Raw genomic sequence first — 24,006 nt, forward strand, 5'->3', positions numbered from 1 at the left:
TACAAAGGAATGATTGGAATGTATTTTTTGAAAATAAGATTGTGAATGAAGCCTACTCGATTTTTCAGACAAAATTCATAGAGATATGTGACAAATACATTCCTACCAAAATCGTAGTTATCCGTCCAAACGATAAGCCATTCATGAATAATAATATACGGTGAGCAATCGCAAACGTGATCGTGCTCATAATAAAGCAAAGAATATAGACAACTCAAAACATTGGGCATCGTATCGACAAGTGCGAAATGACGTCATTAAACTCGTGAGAGATGCTAAAGCATCATATAGGAAAAATAGAAGGCACATTGTCGGATAGAGATATTCCACCAGGTAAATGGTGACTTAACAAATGTGATAGCACAGGTCCACCGTACCTGAACTGGAGACGAATTACTAAACATCCATCTGAGAAGTGTGATATATTTAATGATTTACTGATATATCACACGTTAAAGATGAACCAGAACTTCTAGTTGAGAATCATGACTTGGTTTACATACTGCCGGATTTTATTATTACTGAGCAAGAAGTCAGAAATCAATTAAACATTTTTAACATTACAAAACCGAGTGGTCCAGATGGTATAGCACCAATTATACTCAAAAATGTTTCAGTTTCGTCGGTGCATCCACTAACATTACTTTTTAATAAGTCTCTACAGTGTGGTCAACTGCCTTATTTATGGAAACGTTCTTACGGTACACCTGTTTATAAGAATAAAGGGTCTATATCGGATGTTTTCAATTTCGTCGAATTTGTCTAACTTGTGTTCTATGTAAGGTGATGGAAAAGATCTTAGTAAAGCACATGCATAAAACCTTGTTCTTGAACATCATATTATAAAAGAACATAAATCTGGATTCACGCCAAAAGACTCTGTTTATCAGTTGTTAAACATTTATAACACGATACTTGGTAATTTAGATAAGGGTAAAATGGGTTTCAGGGAATTTACTATATTGTATTTCAGAAGGCAGAGATTGGTACCAGAGGAATATACCTCTGGTTGGGGGAATATTGATGCAAAAGTCCCCAAGGTTTTGTCTTATGACCTTTTCTATTTCTTATTTATATAAATGATATCATAGATGGCATAGACTGTCACATAAAACTTTTTGCAGATGAGACATCGCTATTTGTTACTGGTGATGATCAAAATTATATAGATGCTGCAGACAAGTTATCGACAGATCTATCACGTATACGTAACTGGTCTCAATCTTGGGCTATTAAATTTAATCCATCCAAGACGGAGTCTCTGCTGTTCTCTCGAAGAAATGTGGATAACCATCCTATATATTTTGGAGGTTCAGATACCCAGATAAATAACGTCGATGTACATACACACCTAGCCCTTGACTTTCAAACCAATGCAAAAATGGAATAATCCCATGAATAAGATTTACAAAAAGGCATGCGAAATGACTGAAATTGCCTAGAAGAAACCTGGGTACACCTTTCAAGAATTGTGGTTTAATTTGATGATTGAACAAAAAATTTCTAATTCTTTCTTTTTAATATTTGATATATGATTAAGTGTAAAAATAAATATTTTTTATGATACATCATTTTGGCTAAGATATTTTACTAAATATTAACACATTTTATTTTTCAAAAGTACAATTTTACTTTATTTTTCAAAGAAAAGCATTGAAACAATTATATAATGATTTTTTTCATCTTCCATTAATTATCTTTCTTTGATAAAATCCCAAAACAAGGCCTAAACGTGAACACATGAAACAGAGACGATTTACATACACAATATAGCGAACCGAATAAAAAGGATTACACATAAAAACTAAAGCTAAGGGATACAAGACATCACAATAAAAAAAAACTAAAGCACTAGCAAAACGAATTAAAAAACCTGGAGTGACATCAGGTGCTCTGGAAGGGTAAGCATATTGGAAGTAAGTATAATCTAGCAACAATAATGAAGTTCCCCGACAAGTGTCAAACACTATTCACACTAGGGCGGAATCGTTCCTTTCAACTAAATATCATTGTGTAAACTTAGTGGAAACATATCCAAAATCGACAAAATAAGATAGAGATAAGATAAAATCACCGTAACCAAACCCCTTATCACTTATTTTCTAAACCGCCGGATCAGATCTTGAACTTGATCTCACAAAGCAATAAAACATGCGATAAAAAATAACATAAGGCCAAAGCCGCACCAACACGATACCACGATGTTACCAAATATTAATATTTATTTTAACCGAACATTCTATTTAATTAAATATATAGACTAAACCTCAAAATAAAAAGCGTTTTGAAAATACAAAACTATAGCATTAAAACACGAGAACACAGTCATTATTATTTCAAAACTTTGTACAAAGGAAATCAAAACATTATGTAGCCTCACATGCACACACGAAATAAGATTACTAGAAAAACATCAATTTTAAAAATGTACACACAATGTTTTATTTATGCTCTGATCTCCTAAAGTGAGATATTTAGTGTATTAAGAGGTAGTCCATGTACAAATCAGGCAGATCCTATGATATGGATGACATAGGGTAAATTTTATCCCTCCGTGGCTGATTTTTTTTTTTTATTCCAATGTAATGTTTATATCACATGTATGTCAAGTAGTAAAATGACCAAATGGATGGCTCGGAAAACGATTTTAAAGTTCCCTAACAAAGCAACCAAAATTTTGCACAAGTTATCTCCCTTTTCAGATGAATTTCAATGCTTTCTATGTAATTTATTTCTCTTTAATTATTACAGTTAATCAAAAACCAACATTCAACTTTGAGAAAAGATGCATTTGTGATTTGAAATGGATGAAATTTTTTGGAAAACAAAATTGACAGATCTATCACGTATACGTAACTGGTCTCAATCTTGGGCTATTAAATTTAATTCATCCAAGACGGAGTCTCTGCTGTTCTCTCGAAGAAATGTGGATAACCATCCTATATATTTTGGAGGTTCAGATACCCAGATAAATAACGTCGATGTACATACACACCTAGCCCTTGACTTTCAAACCAATGCAAAAATGGAATAATCCCATGAATAAGATTTACAAAAAGGCATGCGAAATGACTGAAATTGCCTAGAAGAAACCTGGGTACACCTTTCAAGAATTGTGGTTTAATTTGATGATTGAACAAAAAATTTCTAATTCTTTCTTTTTAATATTTGATATATGATTAAGTGTAAAAATAAATATTTTTTATGATACATCATTTTGGCTAAGATATTTTACTAAATATTAACACATTTTATTTTTCAAAAGTACAATTTTACTTTATTTTTCAAAGAAAAGCATTGAAACAATTATATAATGATTTTTTTCATCATTATTTATGCTCTGATCTCCTAAAGTGAGATATTTAGTGTATTAAGAGGTAGTCCATGTACAAATCAGGCAGATCCTATGATATGGATGACATAGGGTAAATTTTATCCCTCCGTGGCTGATTTTTTTTTTTATTCCAATGTAATGTTTATATCACATGTATGTCAAGTAGTAAAATGACCAAATGGATGGCTCGGAAAACGATTTTAAAGTTCCCTAACAAAGCAACCAAAATTTTGCACAAGTTATCTCCCTTTTCAGATGAATTTCAATGCTTTCTATGTAATTTATTTCTCTTTAATTATTACAGTTAATCAAAAACCAACATTCAACTTTGAGAAAAGATGCATTTGTGATTTGAAATGGATGAAATTTTTTTGAAAACAAAATTGGTCATGTCCAACCCACTGCCTGCCTTGTTTTTTCATGGACACCCTCAAATTAGGGCAGAAGGGTGTCCAGTGCAACAACGATCTTAAACATTAAAAAAATCTGTCATAAAAGGAAGGAAAAAATCTTATCTATCAGCACAACTCCCAACACAGTTTGATGTTACTAAATGAAATTATATCATCCATTATTTCTCCTATGTAAAGTGTGCTTTAACTAGTTTATTTTCTTTGATATCTGTGTCATTTAACTATAGATTTGAGAAATTCGTTAATATTGGACATGTATTGTGTGTAAGTTCTAAAAAATAGAATCTTTCTCTAAGCAAAAAGGGAAGCGTAGAAAATGTTTACGTAGTAGGCATGTCTTTGGTGGCGGATCCTGTGATTTTGAAAAGTGGGGGTTCCAGGCTCTTCTTTGCTAATTTTTTTTGCCAATATTTCGCACGAAATTTTCCAAAAGAAATTATTCTGACACCCGGAACCCTTCCCCTGTATCGACCACTGGCTTCTGTTTTTCAAAATATTTAAGGTTCGTTATATTATTAACTGTGATTGCTAGGTCACTCTTGTAAAGAGTGAGGTTATTCCAGAGAGTTTAGTGTTTGATTTCCTTCCGCATCATATATGCATTTGTCTCGAACTTGATTAAAGAAGACTTTGTTTTACTTCATTGTGAACCCAACTAACCTTCCGATCTTAAATACAGCGGTGCAAGGTGTAAATACAATGTATAAAAAATATCCTTCAAATAGTTCAATGCCATCCTTATAATGATAAGAATCCCATGATGTTTAAGGGATGAACTCTGACATTATAAAAAATCGTAATCAAATTTACTACAAATTCCTCGATTCGGCAACGGCTTATCCTTCCTTGATTTTGTATAATTAGTCAGAGTACGTGAAATTCCTGCAACTTCAGAGAAAAAATGTAGTTTTCGGGGCGTCTATTATGTTGAATCAGATTATACACTTCTATACTGGCATTAACCTCAGATCTCTAAATCAAATAGAGAAGAGAGGAGGTACTGCACTAAATTATTTTCGTGCCCTCAATTCTAATATTAGAAAATCAATTTCTAATATTAAAAAGTCGCTTTTAATATTAGAAATTCAATCGATTTTTTAATATTAAAAAAGAGTTTATACTTATTTTGTAATATCAGAAAACATCCTTTTTTAAAATTACAAATTCTTGATTTAGTAATATTATAAATCATCACACATTTTGTAATATTACAAATTGAATTTCTAATTAAAAAAATCTTAATTGAATGCAAGAAGTTCATTTTCTAATATTAGAAATTCAATTGAATTTTTGATATTAAAAATGATTTTTTGATATTAAAAAAAATGATTTTTTGATATTAAAAAAATGTTTTGTGATATAAGAAATCTAATTTGTAATATTAGAAAATGAATTTGTATTAGAAAATGAATTTGTAATATTAGAAAATGAATTTGTAATATTAAAAAATCATTTTTTAATATTAGAAAATACTCATTTGCCGACGTTGGATTTCCCATTTTTGTTAGATCAAGGGAGAAACCAGTTTTTTCCCAGTTGCTTGTACGACCTTCGGTAGTAATATCATCATCTCCGATACTAGCAAAGAGTACTTAAAGGTCATAAGTCCATATGGAAAAATTGTTGGCATTATACGACTTGACAATGGAGAAGATCTTCGGGACTTTGCCGCACTGTGTGTCGACTCTAAGGGTTACATTTGGACTGGCCATTTTCACCAAGGCACAAGTGGTGTAATTAAACCGAACTTTTACAAAAATGACTTTGATCAGAGTCATTGCCACGATGCATTACTATCTTTGATTGGTAGACATCGCACAGAGACTAGTGAAAGTTACCTGACTTAACAAACATTTTAGTTCCAAGTTTTAACTAATGAGACAATAATTCAAAACTTATCACCACATTTTACTGTTTTTTTTTATTCTCTTCCTAATATGGTTAACTAAATTTTACAACATTGCATACCCCAAGGGTTGTTTACAGTATGCATGTTTCACATGGCTTGGCCACACAAACACTTCCTATGCATTTTAAAGATAGTGAATTCACATGATCATGAGACGGCTCTTTCAAGCTCTATTAGTATTATTATTATTATTATTATTTACAGATCTTATATAGCGCTCTATATTTGAACAATATTCAAAACGCTCTACATTGCATATATTTAACAATAACCATGAATAAATAATAATAAAAAAGCAACAGTATACAAATAACATATAGCTAAGAGGGTGATAGAGCAGTTTGTTACCACGAGAAAATCGTTGTCACCACGAGGTGTAGCCGAGGGTGACAATGTATTTTCAAGGGGTAACTAACTCTATCACCATCTAAGCTATATCGATGTTATTTATGTTATTATACCGTTTGTTCCATCTTCATTCCTGTTCAAACTACGTCTTAACGATAGGTTTTGTATGTTTGTGTTTGGTCTTTATAATTTCTTCAATAAAATTGTTTTTTTCTTTTAAGTTCTTTCAAGAAATTTTAAACTTGCATTGTGGATCACACCCCTTTTGTGATCTTTATTCAATGGAGCTTTTTCCCTGCTCACAAATATAAATATCAATAAGATGTCTTTTTGTATTGTTTTTTTTTTTTTTTTTGTACTGTTTTTTGTTCTTTGTTTATTTTTTTTTCTGTTATAAGTTTCTTTGTATGTAGTTATTTTATTCAACTGTTTACGAAGCAAAATTAACAACAACAAAAACAAAAAAGGTCCAGAATTAATGCAGTGTATTGAAATTGAACAACGACGACGTAAATTCTCATTTGAACACTTCCGGTTCCAGCCTCCGTCACTGTTTGATTCGACAAAACAATTAGCAACGCTTGGGTACAAATTCGTAGTAGATTTGGCATCATAACATATATATACGTCTCCAGAATTATTGTTGGTACGCACATTGCACGCAAATCTGACTAAGATTGAACTGGTACCTATTTTTACCGAAACCATTTTAGCTTTTCATGAGAGGGTAATAGACAAAAAATTATCACCCTCTGAGACATGTGATACTCCAGCAATGCTAGAGGTTGTCTGGCAAGCTTTTTCCGACTTGGTGCCATCCTAACCTCTAGCATCTGACATGTTGAAAGCCGCCGCAAATGTTAATTAGCTAAACATGTGTTTTAAAATACTTTGTCTTTTATTTACATAAAAGAAGTTTAACCTACTGGAACGATGAAAATCCTAAATATTTGTTAAATACCTAGAAAACATTCGTAATGAAGACAGTTGTCAAAATTACCAGCAATTTTGAATTAGGTCACTAATTTTACGGAAAATAATACATTTTTGACAAAACGAACTTCAAGTTGGTAAAGGCAATTCGTTGGTTAATTTGATATGTTCGTTTCGCAAATTTAAAAATCCGTAATTTTATCAACCGGAATTACACACTTAAAGGCTAAAAACCAAATATGAAGTTCCTTTTCACTGCTTTTACAAAGGATTTCCAGGATTGCTGGATTTTCTCATCAGGTAGGTCATTGTTTTTCTTTAGTTTAGTCACCTACTCTACCTCAATCTATGAGGAGGGTACGGACACGGCCGAAGTTGCGACGAGTGCACTGTTACTCTAAAATTGATGACGTCATTCGATTCTCCTCGTGAAAATTGAGTAGGCTTATTTATGGGCCGAATATGTAAGTTTTTACTACGGATGTTATTTGTTTGGGCATACTTCGAGTTACGTTCAGAACACAATGTATGATTGCATCAAACACGAAAATTGAGACAATCGCCGTCTGTGAACATAAACTGAATAAAGTAAAAATAGTTCATTATAATGGCAGGGTGCGTGGTTTTTTAAGGGTTTGTCGTTTTTGTTGGAGGGAGGAAGAAACCAATTATTCCCATTGGCCGTTTGTTCGACCTTTAGTTAGAGAATTTCATCATCTTCGATAAAAGCGAAGAGTGCTTACGGGTCATTAATTATGGAAAAAGCCGTTGGCATTTTACGCCTTGACAATGGAGAAGATGTTCGGGACATCGCCGCCTTGTGTGTCGACTCCAATGGTTATATTTGGACTGGCAATTTTCACCAAGGAAAATTGGTGTTATTAAACCGTACTTTTACAAAAATGACTTTGATCAAATTCAGTTACCACTCTTGTCACTGTCACGATGAATTACTATCTTTAATTGGTAGACATCGCACAGAGACTAACGAAAGTAGTCTGACTTCGGAAAAAACATTTTTCAAACTAAAGATTATTCAACTTTATAGTAATGAGACAAAAGTTTAAGACCTGTCACTGTATTCAAAGTTGACTGTTTTTTATCCTCTACCTATCATGTTCAAAAAGACTTTACAAAATCCCATTCATTAAGGGCAAATTTCAACATGCTTTTTAAAGCGTGCATGTTTCACACGTACATGGCTTGAAAGCCACACAAGAACTTCCTGTGTTTTTGTATTTGGTAAGGGCCCGTCATCATGAATTTCAAAGGGTCATGTGATGAGACTTACAAGTCCTATTAGAAGGATAAAAACATAAGGCATACCCTTATGGAAGGACCATTTGGGTATTTTTGAAAAACTCTTATGGTACGGACCGTATATGTAAGGTCCGAAACCAGCTGTATGGTTTTGAGCACCGCGTTTGAACGCAGATAAATATTCAATTCACTATTTCATTCAAACATACAATACTAAATAAAATTTGTGAAATGAGCCTAGTCTAATATCATGTTTTTTTGTCTGTGGAGATAAAACTCTTTAACTACTGATTTTTGTTACTTTTACCATAGACTTCTATATACGCATGTACTTTGCCCGCCACTATTACTCTAAAATTAATGACGTCATTCGATTCTGCTCGTAATATGTGCGTACGCCTTAAAGGCGCTGGATGTGTAAGTTTTTTATTTACCACAGATGTTTTTGTTTGTGCACGAGACATTAAATGATCAATCTTTGATTTTTTAAAAATTTCATCTTAATGTAGAAATTTATATTTTTGAATTGGAAAAGATGTAATTTTTGGCATTAACTTTTGATTTCATAATTGTTACCTTTAATAGTTATCTTCACTCCCAACCTGAAATCGTGATTGGCACGACCCTTTACCTGTAGAAGAAGTTAGAACGGGTTTACACGTGGTGTTTGATTGTAGCAACCTTGATTATTCGTTATCCTAAAAACGCGCATCCGTTTTGATGAAATTTAAATCGATTATTGTAATGCATATTGGTGAAATTCTAACATACATGAAATCTTTCTTCTTTATAAAGTGTTGCATCTTTCATTTCACTGCCTTTTTTTTACTTAACAGTAAATATGATAGGGCATTTATTTAAATAAATTTTCTGATGTATAAAGATAATATGCCCTTTATCCATTTCAAACCTAGAAGTCTTTATTCGTGGCTGATACAAGGTATCTTAAATTTAAATAAATGACTCAACAATCGATTAAAAATCAAAAGTGGAATTATATACTTAGTATATCTAAAGACATTTGACCTTGCTTCAATAAGTATAAATCTTTAAATAAACGTTTATTATTTAATTTTTACGTGACTCAGGTTAGAATTGTACAGTTTGGTTGTAGGTGTCGCGAGATTTGTCAAAAAGATAATGACTAAAACCGCAAACTCTCAATTCCCACCGAAATCCTGGCACGTACCCCGGGTGCTGGTGCATGTCTGAATATGTTAATAAAAGTCGCACCAATTTTACTCGCTGCACTCTGGCTTGGTTTGTCAGTAAGGTAAGTTATCTTTATTGCTTACTTGACTTTATATATTTTATATAGATATTGTTTATAAATGATTACTTCATATCAAAATGATTGAAATTATTCCTGAGTTTTTTTTTCTTTCTTTTTGTGGTGCATTCATTAAATCTTTGATAGTTTATGCATATATGACAAAGGCAATGTCAGAAAAAAAAAATAAGCCAAATATGCAAGTATTCTTTGCCACCTTTAGTAAGCTCGAGCAAATTTTCTGCAAGCAGGGACATAATGTGCAGGAAATCAAATCATAACAGCTATAAGCATTGAAATCTGTTCTTGAACAGCCACAACCATTTTTGACTCACCGTTGAAACCCGGAAGATTTTTTTAAAAATTACTCCATTCTAAATAAGGTTCCATACTGTACAGTTAAATATTCGAACACTCGAAATTTCACCAATTTCGAAGATTAGTCTGTACTGATCAGAAGTATATACGTGAATGCATACATTTTCTAGATACTCAATATAAGTGTAAATCTTATGAAAATGAAGTGAATGCTAAATCGTTTGCTTTTGATGATGCATTTTTTAAATTACTTTTTGTTATTGTTTTTATTATTATTATTATTATTATTATTATTATTATTATGCTGATTTACAGTACTTAATGACATGTAGTTTACGGCCGCGCGTACTAAGATATAATAATATATTTAACAAGTAATGCATTGAGGACCCTCCACGGTCCCGACTATTTTTTTTAAAGCCAAGTGTATGAATGGAGTCTTGTAGCGATCGTTGGATTAAATCTGGTTCATTTTCCTCCCTATATAAGCTTCATTTAACTTGACATGTTAAATATTGAAGAGCGGCTTTATTAGAAACTCATAATATAAAGTAGTCTTTAATATAGCGTTTACGGCAGGTCAAATCCACAGCCCTGATTTAAAAAAAGGGTGTTAAGTGTTAAATGCAAGCATTCTTGATTTCAAGTATTATTCCCAAATAATTCTTGTCTGGAAATGTGTACACCGTTTTTATTTACCGTGGGAACTTAAGTGCAAGTATGGGAAAGTCAGCCAAATTCAACAGAGGTAAATACTGCAGTTTGAATCTCTAAACACTAACACATTTACATAGCAAATAAAGGTCATTCAAAATATCTGTCGCTATTACGGTAATACTGACACCGTTGTCGTTCATTCGACATGCATTTACTATGTAGATATTTGACATCGCTATGATATGTCATTATTTTTTTTTGGCTTACGTCCATATGCACAAAGTTCATGTGTAATTCTTTTTTTTTTTCAGTAAAAAGATGTTTTCAAAACCATACACATATATACATTTTATTCAGTATTGTTGCCATTGAAGGCGTGTGAAACGTAAACATTTTTGTACAACTTATAATGTAATTACATTTGTTCGTTTTCGACAGGCACAATCAAGTTTGAACTCTATAAAATGAATGCACACCCATATGCTGGTTAATAAAGTTTTGTAAGCCTGAGTTGGTCCATTGTAGTTTGATATATGATAAGGGTTTGCCAATCATTATTGACCAGTTTATGATTTATGTAGAAATATGATCCAGATAAATTAGGCAGATTTATGATATAATCGGCTTATCGACAATTGTTGTATAAACTCCCTTTGTTCATATCAATCTAACAACGGGGATCATAGAGCAGAGTCCTTCAAATTCAATGTAAGACTTTTCATAAATATTTGGTTTTATTCCTTCTCTGAATTACAGTACATTTTCCCCAAAAATACTTTCAATTGAAAGAGAATGCATTGTCAGGTTATTGGTTAATTTTTTGTCAATCAGTTTTGTAAGCGAATGCATTAATATTGTCAGATTATTGGTTGAATTTTTTGACAGTTTCGTGAGATGGCTTAAAAAAAACTTTTTCTGAACTGTAATACTATTACAGAAACAGAAAACTTTCAACCAAAATTCACATGTTCTATCAAAAAGATTTCATACACAAAATTTGCTTACTTCATTTTTGTGTTAATTGACTTTATTGCACTAGTACTGTTAAAGGACTTCGGAGATATAGTATTATTTACATGTAAACACGTGCGTCAGATATTCAACAGTTCATAAGAAAAAAAAACGTTAAACATTTTTTTCAATTCATAAACGATACAACATATATCAACTTTCCTATTTAAAAACCATCCTTTATTAAAACGGTCTATATGTCATTTTGATGACGAATCTTAAAAGTACTTGAGAGTACTTATAGATCCTTATAGATTCATAATGCCTTTTGAGTGTTTTGAAAATAATTCCTACGTCCCTCTTTTTAAAATCTTTTAGGTGAATCGGCAAGTTAAATATAACATACATTATCTATATGGACCACTCCAACTGATTTTTGAATTTTAAAAACCCTTTTCAATTAGAAAATTGATTAATTTGTAAAAGGTGAATGAATGAATTACGACATCGAAGGTCTGATTTTTTTCTGCTCGTCGGATTTCAATGAAATTTTGTACTAATAAGGATAATGTCATATCATAGTAGGTAAAAATTGCCGTTTTTTTCTTTGATCACACGTGATTTAAAATATCAATTTCTTCGTTATTTAGATTTCATTTGAAAAACCAATATAATTCATTTATAATCGTAAAATTATTGCTTTACTTTACTTTAATTTAAACCAAAGTCGAAAGGTGTTTGATTGGTTCTTCAAACAAAGTAATTTGGTCTTAAGTATTATGATTATTTGGAAAAAGGAGAATTTTATAGAAACTTGCTACTTCGACGTGAGAAGGTAGTGTTCATTTCATTATTTTAACAGTCATTAGTACATTTTTACATTATTTTTTTCTTACATAAGTACGTATATACACACTTGATCAGGTTTTTTTCCTGTTCTGTCAGAAATATCATATTGAAGTGTTTTCTTTTATTTTGGATATCGTTTGATGCAAAAGTCAATATCCTTTAAGAATATGGAAAAAAAATCAGCGATGTCCCCGAAAGTCGTAAAGCTTTATATTATTTTTTTTTATAAATAATTATGTAGAAAACACTACAGTTTCATTTATTTACATTAAAAATCTATAATTGTCATGATTCAGTTAACTACACAGGATAGATAAATTATCTAACTAATGCTAATAAAAAAAATTTGACTTAATTAAAGGGTTAATGGAAAGTGAATGACGTTAATTACAGAGCTATCAGAACTGATGTGTCAACTATCGCCTATCACCTGGAATAACTTAACACCACTGCTTGACACGGATATCACTTTTAGCATTACAGATATTGATTGTACATGGAGCTAATTAAGCCAAACGCTTCGAAGGAATGTGTTGTTCAAACATTGCGCTGGTGCGTTTCAATGGAACAGACCGACGTACTCCAAGCTCTGCTCAGAACTCATTTCACAAAATCCAAGCTCTCGGACATGTCGGAGTTATGTTACGATCTACTCATCGAAGTCGTGTCAAATGGGTCATGTGACCTACTTCAGCTTATATTACTCTATGTGGATGAAAAATTTTTATCGAACAAAAATAACAAGATGGGAAAGACTTTTCTATCCAAAATGCTCTGTAAAGCCATTACAAATGGCAACAATGCAACAGTCCAGCTCCTGATTAAGAAAGGTGCGAATGTAAACATCTCGTATGAGGGCAAACCTTTGTTACATTCAGCTATTTTTCACGGACATACAGACATTGTTAAGACATTAGTTGCTCACGGAGCTGATGTTGATGGTGCATTGGTTCCAGTTATTCATTCCTCACTAGGAAGCAAGGATAAGGTAATTTCTATAAAATACAAATCAATGAATCTCACATTGTCAAGATTCATCTTTCAATATGAATGTGACTGCATTCTTTTCTCACTCAATCTTACTTAGTTAGAAAATCGATCTCATATCCTGAATGACAGCTTATTTCCTTTAGAGTTGATTGAGATGCCTCCCATGGTCACAAATTCAAATAGATAGTGAATTTCCAATTCTTTTAACATTTATCGAATTATTCCATGACTATCTTACTTTAATTTTTATAGATTGAACTTCTGAGTATACTGCGGAAGCACGGGGTAGATCCTCGTCGATCAGGAAACAACGGAAAACAACCAATCCATGTAGCAGCTGCCCATTCAGCAGCTATCGTCGAGAGCCTTGTCGACTGCGGATGCGATGTAAACGCACAGGACCCGATCCACGGCGATACGCCGATGCACATTGCATGTGGCATGTGCTGTACCGAGACAGTCGAATCTCTTATTAAATGTGGTGCTAAATTTAACTTGCTCAATAACCAGGGAGAAACGCCTTTGCAAAAATTGCTCAAATTCGTTACAAATTTTCAAGACTTTCATGCTCAAAGTAGACTACGACTTGCCAGATTTCTAGTCAAAATTGGATTTACAATTACTCAAACAGACAAAAAACTTGATTGCCGAAAGCAACGAGGCAGAGACAAAGTTGGGGAAACATACAAGAACATTGTTGCGTCATCGAAAAATGTGTTCACGTTGCAGCATATAAGCCGATTAGGAATCAGAGACAATTTGCAATCGAGTGCACCGAAGAAAGCTGTAGAATCACTGGACATCCCAAGACATCTTAAACACTATCTTCAGTTTGGAGATGGGTTCCACTATAATACTCAGATTCCTAGAGCGGTAAAAGTATGATACTGAATGGACTGTGATAGTTTTTGACTTGTTTATTACCTGGTGAATGCTACCATTGTCTTTCCTATAAATGGAATTGTCTACCATATTTTATTTTATTTTTTGCCCCAATCAAACAAACTGATATGCTGAAGATAAATTGGTATTACATGCTTAATGTGAAAGAACCTGGGTGGTACGGTAAAATGAATGTAATTCATAAACATTTTCATTGTAAGGAGACAACTTTTCTCAGCACAATCTATTATATTAAGATATATATGGTAAGATTGCCAATGAGACAGTCATCCACCAAAAGCCAAGCAACGAACAATTAACTTACAAGTCACCACACGGTCTTCAACGATGTGCAAAACCAATATCAAAAAGCAAGCTGTAAAATGCTTTAAAATAATGAGGCGAAACTATTAATAAAAGACGAAAATCGACCTAATCTATTGAAAAACAAAAATGTAAAACCAATAACAATGAACATTAAAAAATGACATCCACTGAACTACAGATTCCTGGCTCGGGACAGGCACATAAAATATGTGGCGTGGTTAAACCCTCCTCCAACCCTGGAACAGTTGGAAAAATGCAACAATACAACGAACTATAAAAGTCTGTTGAATTCGGATTAAACTCTTAAAAATCTATTATAACTATTTACTAACTCAAACATCATTTTGAAGTAAATTTCGTAAACAAAAACACAGTCCATTCCACCAATAAAATACTTAAGGCTAACTTATTATATATAACAATTTCTAGATGAAACCCTGAAGACTGGGGAAAGACAAAGGCAGAATTCGAGGGCGGATCAAAACACTTTAAAAAGGTGGGGTTCCAGCCGGGGTTCATCAGAAAAAGGGGGTATGATAGGACGTTATGTACCTTTTTTTTTTGTCAACTGACAAATTTTCCATAAAAAGGAGAGGTGCCAACCGCCCCTTCCCCCTTTGCACCCTCTCCTCTTGGATCTGCCACTGGAGTTATACATTAAGTTTTCCTAAAATGACGATAATGATTGTTTTTTTACGGTCTTGACCATCCTTACGGATCTCGCACGACCGCCCTTACGGGGATTCTGTTAGTAAATGTCTGTTAGTAGTTGGAGGTAGCGGAGCCCAGCCTTCGGGATACCCGACCGAAGAACTCAGTCAGAGTATGTCCTACTAGCGGCTGGGCTGCTCTGTTGACGCTCTGGCATACTCCCAGACCCCACGTGGGTCCGAGAGCGTTTCCCCACTCTAACTGTTTGAGAGTACGTCAACGCGAAGAGTGTTTCCTAAAATAATCGTGACGTCCTATTTATCCTGCTTTCAAATAAATACAACTCCTGGTGTTTCATATTATTGGTCTAGGGAAATCAACCATTTAATATTAGGGGCGGGGCTACGTGAAAAAAAGACAAGAACATTAATTTATAGTGACAGGTTTCCAGCTAGGATAAACGATACTGATAAAATTAAAATGTCACCAATTGAAAATAAAATTTCTCATAACATAATAAAGACTGAAAGAAAAAATCAACACAACAAACAACCTCCCCACCGCCGCGAAAAAAATAAGGTGCAAACTCCTGTTAAATAATAGCGGCGCAATATGATCCACCATACAAAGTACGGCTAACAATCGTACAAAATTTGAACAAAATCCGTCCGGCGGTTTCCGAGGCACAGTTGTGTCCACAGGTATGACTGGACGCACGGACGCGCGGACGGACATCGGTGTGTCTATGTCCCCTTCTGCGGAGCGGCGTAGGACAAAAATGGTTGGAATGGTTATACACAAACTAAAAAACCATACATGTTTTTGCATTTGAGAAATGAAACTTTTGTAAACGGTTCATATGTACGGTCATCAAAACAACGTTCATCGCGATTCTTTCCCGTAATTGAGACCACCTTTAAGCATTATCAAAAAAGTTGAAAAAGAAGTGCAGCATATAATGAAAATAACATTCAACAACCATAAAAATGGGGGGGGGGATATAAAGAAATACATGTAAGTAAACGTAACCGAATAACAAAATAAATAATTAATTCATGAACAAACGTTTCATTAAATTTTTATTAGTAGTTTCAGATCGATGAGTTGCATTGACACATGCTTTAGTTGAATGTTTTGAGAAGTTCATGATAAAAAAGTGTATTACTTGCACAAAATACAAGGAATTAAAATCACCTAGTAATATGCACAATTATACATATGGTGTCCTCACTACCTACCACGAATAGGACAAAAACAATGTGTACCCCAACAAAGTGGAGGAGAAAACGAGGTCTTACATGTACACTGGTATACATCTGTTAAATTATTTTACTATACAGATTAGAAGTGTACTAAGTCAACAACTGACTTATTCATCTCCATGTGATTTCATTCCATCCACAAATGATCATATTAACATATAAAAATAGGTTACGGTAACCTCCAGTATATATGCTATTAAAATCGGAGTTATTCCGCTTTGTACATTTAAATCTGTTTATACTTCAAAAAAATTAGCACGACTTGTCAATAGAGAGTAAACTATCAGCTATTTATTTTAACATTATTCTATTTGCTCTCACCATAAAGCCACCTAATAAAGCTCACCATGATTCATTGGGAAGTAATATAATTTTGATTTTAAGTTTTTTTAAGCCATCTCACGAAACTGTCAAAAAATCAACCAATAATCTGACAATATTAGAATACAATTTTTTATGTATGTTATGAGATATTTTTTATCAAAGTATTTAAGTAGCGCTCCAGATAAGAATCATACAAAATGTGATTCATGGGTAAAAAGCCTACATATTTTTATTTTTGATATTTTGTTTGAATTGCCATAGTAAACAGATATTAACATTCAGTTTTTCATATAACCCGTGTTCTTATGAGATAAAAATTATATAGAATGCACTGTAGATTTCAAAATTAAGAGAGATAACTCTGTAAATGACACCCAAATACAATCTATTGTTTTGGATTTTCACTGTTGATTATCTCCTAAGAGCAGGCAGATGTGAATGAATAATTACACATTTCATAGTATAGACCTATAAAACAACTTAATTACAAAAATAAAAATATGTAGCCTTTTTGGGGTGTATTACATTTTTCAGATTTTGCATGATTCTTACAGGCTAGAAACCACTAATTCCACTTCCCATAGGCTTCTATGCTAATTTCACAATATTCAATGGCTTCTCTGGACTTTACCTTAACTTTAACCTGCAGAGGACTATATATCAGCATGATTCTACATATGTCAGCTCACAATCCTCAGAATGGCATTTGGGGTTAGCAGACTTGCAGTGCAGTACTGGTCACCGGAAGTGAAGTGTCTATACAAAGCATGGGAAATCCCAGTGTTTTCACAAGATAGGGGTATATTTAGAAATCATTATGGAGATTAGGCATCACATCACAAGAAGCAAAATGCACCTACAAAATGTACAGAAATGTTTTTCCTTTCAGAAACTGTTTAAATTTTTTAAATGAGATGAAAACTTTTTTCACAGCACTATGAGGAGCAGGGGTAATTTCTGCGTAGGACTATTTTTGCCTACGTTCCAAATGCTCATTGGTTGAATTAGTGGTCTGTAACCTACAAAGACAGTTACTTAAAAGCAACTTATGTGCCTAAACGTTTGTAAGGTGTTTTGTTGTTTATGTCTATGTGTATGTGCAAAGGGAAACCTTACAACATATTGTTCTATACTTTATTAATATACTGCAAAGGCAAAACAACAAAATGATATTTAAGATACTTTGTTGGAGCAAGCAAAATCATCTGTGCATGCCTTTAAAGGAAGGTTTTGACGAACATTTGATCAATTCAACATATCTTTCTTTTTTCAGCAAAAAGGTAAAGTAAAGTTTTTCATATGCTTGCTCACAGGACAACATTATACTGCAGGAATACAGCTGGTCACTCAAAATGTAGAGAATCACTACTCTGACTCCTACCACTTAATCTCTTATATGCTGAGGAAGAAATAATTACTGTAAAGTTATTGTTTACAATCAGAAAAAATCTGAAACAAGCATGTAAAAACGTACTGATCTAACAATATATTATGCTTTCACGTATGGAGACATTCTATATTCGAAATAATCACTATTTGATCTCTGCACTACTAGATTTTTTTTAAATAGAATGTTAGAAAGTTAGAATTTTGACTGAGATTTCTGTCCTTAAAATTAGTCGGTTTCAATATCATTACGGAACTATAACTTAAATTACTAAAACGATATGGAATTTTGTCTTTATTCTCGCAAAATCACACTGTAAAAGTTGTGGTGTATTTCTTACCGTGTCAGGTCAGGCCACAGCTAGAATTTTTTAGGGGGTTCAGAGAGGGTTATTTTGACATAACGTTCCTGACTTTTAATAGTGCTTCATCAATTTTAAGCTTCTTAAAAAACTCGTTTTTGCTCCCAAGATCTTTTTTGTTGTTGTAACCACTTCACCTATGTGTGTGGGTATTTCATGTTACAGTGGTTGAAATTAGTGGTAGACCAATGATCATGCAGGTCTACACTAAATTCAAGTAATTTTATATACATTGAACAGAAAATTTCCTGAAAATTTTCTGTTGGTCTGTGATGCAATAAATCTAGTTTCGAACACTGTCCATGACAGTGACTAAAATTGGACCAAGGAAAAAGACAAAACACCAGAACTAATGCAAATCTACTAAAAATATACACAGAAACTAAAGAATAAATTAGCAAAGATTGGGAGTAAAGGCATCAGTAGGGTTAGCAGTTCTAGAAACACTGGCCAAGTAGTTCATTTGATGTCAAGTCAGGGTAAAATTAAACTAGGTAACAACATTGTGAAAATATCTGTTCACATGGTAGAGATGGTCACCTAACCGTCAATAAAGTTCATGTTGTTAACCTCACTTTGGTCCAATAACTTGTATGTAGAAACTGGCATAATGCATGTGCAGTGATATAGGACCTCCTTAAGCAGTTGAAGTACATACAATGAGGACATAACTTTTTGTATGTTTAAACAGGTCTGGAGCTGGTATGTCAGTTTTCTGTTGGTAGTCATTTGTTTGTACATTAGTGGGAATGTATAATCAGTTTCTTTATATCTGTTTTTAAAAAGGGACTCTGATCTTTTAAGCTGATTTTAAGGTATGTTTGATTGTGTAATATTATATTCACAGTGGACAGATTTAAAGGGGGAGGGTTGTGATTTAGCATGTCCCAAGTCAGGAATTTCTAGTCTCTGTATGTCTTGTTTTATTTGCACTTTCATTTTACTTTTATATTTTTGGGAGTCTATAGGAGCATCTATTTCAATGTACCTGCATGCATATAATGTTGTTTTGGGAGCAGCTGCAGTCTGCCCAGTGGTATAAGGTTTCCTCGTCATTTTGAAGACCGATATAGGTGGACTTGAGCTGACAATTTTCATTCCGGTTGGGGTTGTTGTCTTTTTGACATACTCACCATATCCATTCTCTTTATATAATATTGCAAAAACTTCCCAAAATTAAGGCTGCATCGTGAATCAATGCCTGATTAATTTACTGAAGATTAAGTACAAATTCTATAATGTTTATTCAGAGTTATCTCCCTCCTAACAAAAATATTTCATGAAAGACGAAGATGCATATATAGATAATAAAAAAATTCAAAACATTTTACAGTGCATGGAAATATAATCCAAGAGTAAAGAATAAAGCAGTGATCTATTTCACAAAATATTCATTAAGTAGCTCTAAACAGACAAGCAAAACATACACAGACATTTTAGCGATTGTTCTGAAATTTTATCACATTTCTAGTACCAATATTAACAATTGAGTTACCTCCCTTTAGCCATAGTTTCTTTAACAACAACCATTTATTTATGATTTTTTTCCTCTAATTTCATGTGCATCTCATATAAACAAAAGGTTAAAGACATATCACCAGATTTGTTTGCACATGCTTTGAAAGTAGAAAAAAGAAATTATTTATAAGAATGGCAAAATTACACACGACATAGTTTAAAGGTTTAAATTATTATTTTGTTCTCAATTTCAAGAATGTTATTTAATATTAATGGAAAAAATAACCATTAACCATAGACTGACTAGTTTTGTGATGAGTCATTTATTCATGAATTTTACATGAGAAGTACACATAGATTTGAGAGCTGAAAATTTCAGACTACTAGTTCATGTATACCCATGACTTGTACCAAGTAATGTTTAGTCAAAACAACAGATTTTTACAATACAGTGAAATCCATCTAAAATACATTTGATAGTTAAGTGTCAGTCACTGTAAGAATCTGGCAGGGGGTGAAACATGGTATGAAAAAACCCACCATTTTGAAAGTTCAATTTGACTATTTGCATCATAGGAAACGGGGAAAAAAAAACAAAACCTTACAAATCATTTTGGTGCATTGAGTTATAATTTCATTAAAATGCACTGAAAATGAATATTTCAAGGGATTATGACTCAGTCAAATCTGATTTTTCTAACACTCTATAGAAGAGTTTGAGCCAGTCCAATGATGCAGAGATCAAATAATGGTGTTTTCATGTAGAGGAAGCATCCTTGAGTGAAATTATAGTCAAATTAGTGGGTTTTTGACATGCAGGTTTCTGATTTTTACCAACTTAGCCTGATTCTTACAAATACTTCCACTTAACAGACTAGTATAAACCAAAAGGTTCACATATCTTTTTTCTTGCGTAAGAAGAATTTGTGAGTATCAATTCTGCTGTTTTAACTCAGAACAACGTATCATTCACTTTTTTTTATTTACTTATTTTCCATCGAGGAAATACAAAACATCATAAAATATAATTTTTTTTTAGGGGGGGGGGGGGGGTGAGAGGGTGTAAATTGTTTTTAAAATATCAAATGGAATAGATGCATTATATCAGTATTCAATAACAATTGATAAAATTGCTCTTACTCTTGTGCTATTACGATACTGAAAAATATAACATTTTCTTGATGGAAGATAAGGTGCTTTCTTAAGAGATCCGCGTCATTGAAAACTAGTTGTTATATAATTGAATTTGACTGTATTTCCACAAGAGGATAAATCTGAAACAATTCAATATCGGGTTCCCCTCAATTTAAACAAATCAGTTTTGGTTAAATTCCCCAAAAGATTCTATTTCAAAATGGAAGGCTCTTTTTCAGCAGATTTTACCGTACCTCTTCTTATCATCACATTCAGTTGTTTCTGATATTAAATTAAATTATCGGCAGAACCTTTTTCATTGCCTCCATTTTATCTCAACTATGCAGGAGTTGAATAATAGTTTTTGACAATAAAAATGTTAGAACAGGCATTTATATATATAAATTTATTCATATTTGTTTTCAAGATCTTGTAACTCACAAGGAAAGTACTTAGTTAATTTCCTGGAGATATTTTATAAGAGCAAGATGAAAAAAATTAACAACCAAATTAATTCTACAATAATGAGGTAAAACCTTGCTGACCCCTTTTGCTATATCCTTATAATGATTTTATGGTTGAGATAGCAAAGAAGCTGTGGACAGAACTACAAGGACTTGTAAATCAGTTGTTAAGTTGGTTGTACTATGCCTCCACTCTTTTACACCTATGAAATATGTCACTGTGTCATACTTCTGTTTGTCAAAGGAAATCATGAAATTTTATATTAGATTACGATGTCAATCCTTACGGGCAATTCGTGGGCCATTCACACAAGAAAATAACTCATGTAGACTTGAAAAAACTTTGCAGAAATACTGGGGACCCACAAAAAATCTTTGTTATACACTTTTTAATGAGTGCATAGACACATAAAAATACATTATTTTCATAAATTTTCAAATTCATAATGGCGGGTCCATCCCCCCTTGTATCCATTATGTAGTACTATACATTTGCTGCAATAGTTGACAACTCTGAAGTCATTAGTTACAATATTTTTTTTTTCATTTGAAGACAAATCTAGAATACATTCACTCAAATACCTTTCACTAAAAGCATTCATCATTTACAAAATATGAATTGAATATTGACAATGGTATTAAGTCATCGAGCAAGTGTCAGTTAAGAGTTGTTTCCCCTTTTCTAAAACAGAAATAATTGTTGTTTATGCCTTAGAGTTGTGTAAACACAACAGACTTATCTAAAACTCACAATTTCTAGACTACATGTATTATGGTATGGAAAATCTGAAGGCTACCACAAAAATAACCAACAAATTTCTGAATTTACTGCATTGAGATACCAGTATTCATCTTGAATAGTACAACTAAATATGAAAGCACCATTTCTGTTGCAAGTAAACCATATTTAATACAAAATGTGATGAAAGATATCACAGAGACAGTCAAACAAAACTTGTATGCATAATAATGAATATTCATTCAAAAGTCGTAAATATTCAATGGATAGAGGCAAACAATTAAGAATATTCATTAGTTATATCAGGACATGTCGTATCTTTCGAAATGTTTCCTAACTGTTGCTTCCTGTGGTGGATTCTGAGAAATTGAAACATTTCTTTTCTTTTTTGACTTGCTTCCTTTTCTTTTCAAAATAGTTTTTAAATTTTTAAATGGATTTGACTCTGAAGTTGGTGTTTGCGGTGACTTTTGTGGTGTAGAGGATGTGTCATTTTTAGCAGGCATTGAAATATAATCCACCATTGAATGTGGCCTTTCTTTAGCAGGTGAAAGTTCAGCATTTGTGTCTCTTTGTGAAAGAATTGGCATTGAGCCAACAGAAGTTATTTGGTTACCATCTCTATCCAGATAGTTTTGGAATGGTACATTATCAAATTTAGGACTATCTTCACCACTTTCATATAATGGTTGTTCTAAATCTGAACTAGAGTTATTGCCCTTTAATTCAATTCCTTCTGGGATTTCTGGGAAGAAGTCACAATATTCAGGATAACCTGCAATACTACGGCACTTTTTATCACGCTCCCTTTCTTTCTTTTGTAATCCTACTGCCGTGAGATTTTCATGACTACTGAACATACGGCCACGTAACTTTTCCATATTTGATTTAGAATAAGATAAATCCATAGAACTCTTGTGATGCCAGAGCCTCTCTTTCATACTTTCAAATCTTCCTTTTTGAGGAGTTTTAGAGCTCTTGTCTTTCCCTTTATTTTCTTTCAGGCTTTCAGTACTACAGCTATCCAAAGTACCAAGCACAGTTCCATTTTTGCCTTTACGCCCATAAGCCTCTCGAACAGCATGAACTAGTCTTTGATTTGTTTGTGTCAACATATCAATTTGTTCTTGTTGTGATTTGATAATTTCGTCTTTTTGTTTCATCACAGCTTGAACTTGTTTTTGTTCCTTTTTCAACTGACCCTCTAAGAACAATAAATGTGCAAGCACTTCTCCTAGCCGTCTGTCAGCCAATACACGTTCATTTCGTAACGATTCCTGGTTTCGTTTAAGCTGCATTTGTAATGATGAATTCAAAGAATTACTTTTAGCTTGCTGTAGAACGAGGTTTGACTGCAGCTTCTGAACCATCATTTTAGCATCCGTCAACTGCAGACGGAGCGAATCTACTTCTTCTTGTAACTGAAAGGAGAAGAAAATGCTTCTGTAAGCAAAGAGTATGAATTTCACAAAGTATACAAATGGTGCAAAAATAATCTTGATTACATCCATCTGATTGAGTACATGAAGAAAAAACCCTGCACGTGTAAAAATGTCTACGTGAATGTCATTTTCCACATGTCATTGTGTATACTTCCAAAAATAACAACACACTTTGCATACAAAGTAAGACTGCTAATTTCATACTCATGAAATCCATTATCTTTTCCATTTTCAAGATATTTTAAGTTCATATTAATCCTTGTTTTTCACTACCTGCAGTTTGCATTTCAATTTTTCATGTTAACAAGAATAACTATGCACAGGTATATGAATAAATACAATT

General features: G+C 32.9%; 2 protein-coding genes across 19 annotated transcripts in view; one reads left to right on the forward strand and one right to left on the reverse strand.

Moving 5' to 3' along the window:
- The first annotated feature begins 7,193 nt into the window (after positions 1-7,193).
- Positions 7,194-14,205, forward strand: LOC148612835 (uncharacterized). Of its 4 annotated transcripts, none has more exons than XM_088594612.1 (3): positions 7,194-7,237; positions 12,604-13,230; positions 13,485-14,205. In XM_088594612.1, exons 2-3 carry the CDS (start codon positions 12,739-12,741, stop codon positions 14,115-14,117), a joined length of 1,125 nt encoding a protein of 374 aa, XP_088450738.1. In that variant the 5' UTR covers positions 7,194-7,237; positions 12,604-12,738; the 3' UTR covers positions 14,118-14,205. The 4 variants fall into 4 exon arrangements, with proteins under 4 accessions (XP_088450738.1, XP_088450736.1, XP_088450735.1 ...); XM_088594610.1 differs by lacking the exon at positions 7,194-7,237 and adding an exon at positions 9,352-9,470; XM_088594609.1 differs by lacking the exon at positions 7,194-7,237 and adding an exon at positions 10,967-11,150.
- Positions 14,206-19,651: 5,446 nt separating this feature from the next.
- Positions 19,652-24,006, reverse strand: part of LOC148612836 (uncharacterized) — a 50,747-nt gene continuing 46,392 nt past the window's right edge. For all 15 annotated transcript variants that reach the window (XM_088594650.1, XM_088594648.1, XM_088594653.1 and 12 more), the window contains one exon: positions 19,652-23,642. In XM_088594650.1, the coding sequence (XP_088450776.1) occupies positions 22,524-23,642 (1,119 nt within the window). In that variant the 3' untranslated portion in view covers positions 19,652-22,523. The remainder of the gene's footprint in view (positions 23,643-24,006) is intronic.

Source organism: Perna viridis, chromosome 7 (assembly GCF_037379345.1).
Source record: "Perna viridis isolate PV_CMFRI_1.1 ecotype Kerala chromosome 7, ASM3737934v1, whole genome shotgun sequence".
Lineage (NCBI taxonomy): Eukaryota > Metazoa > Mollusca > Bivalvia > Mytilida > Mytilidae > Perna > Perna viridis.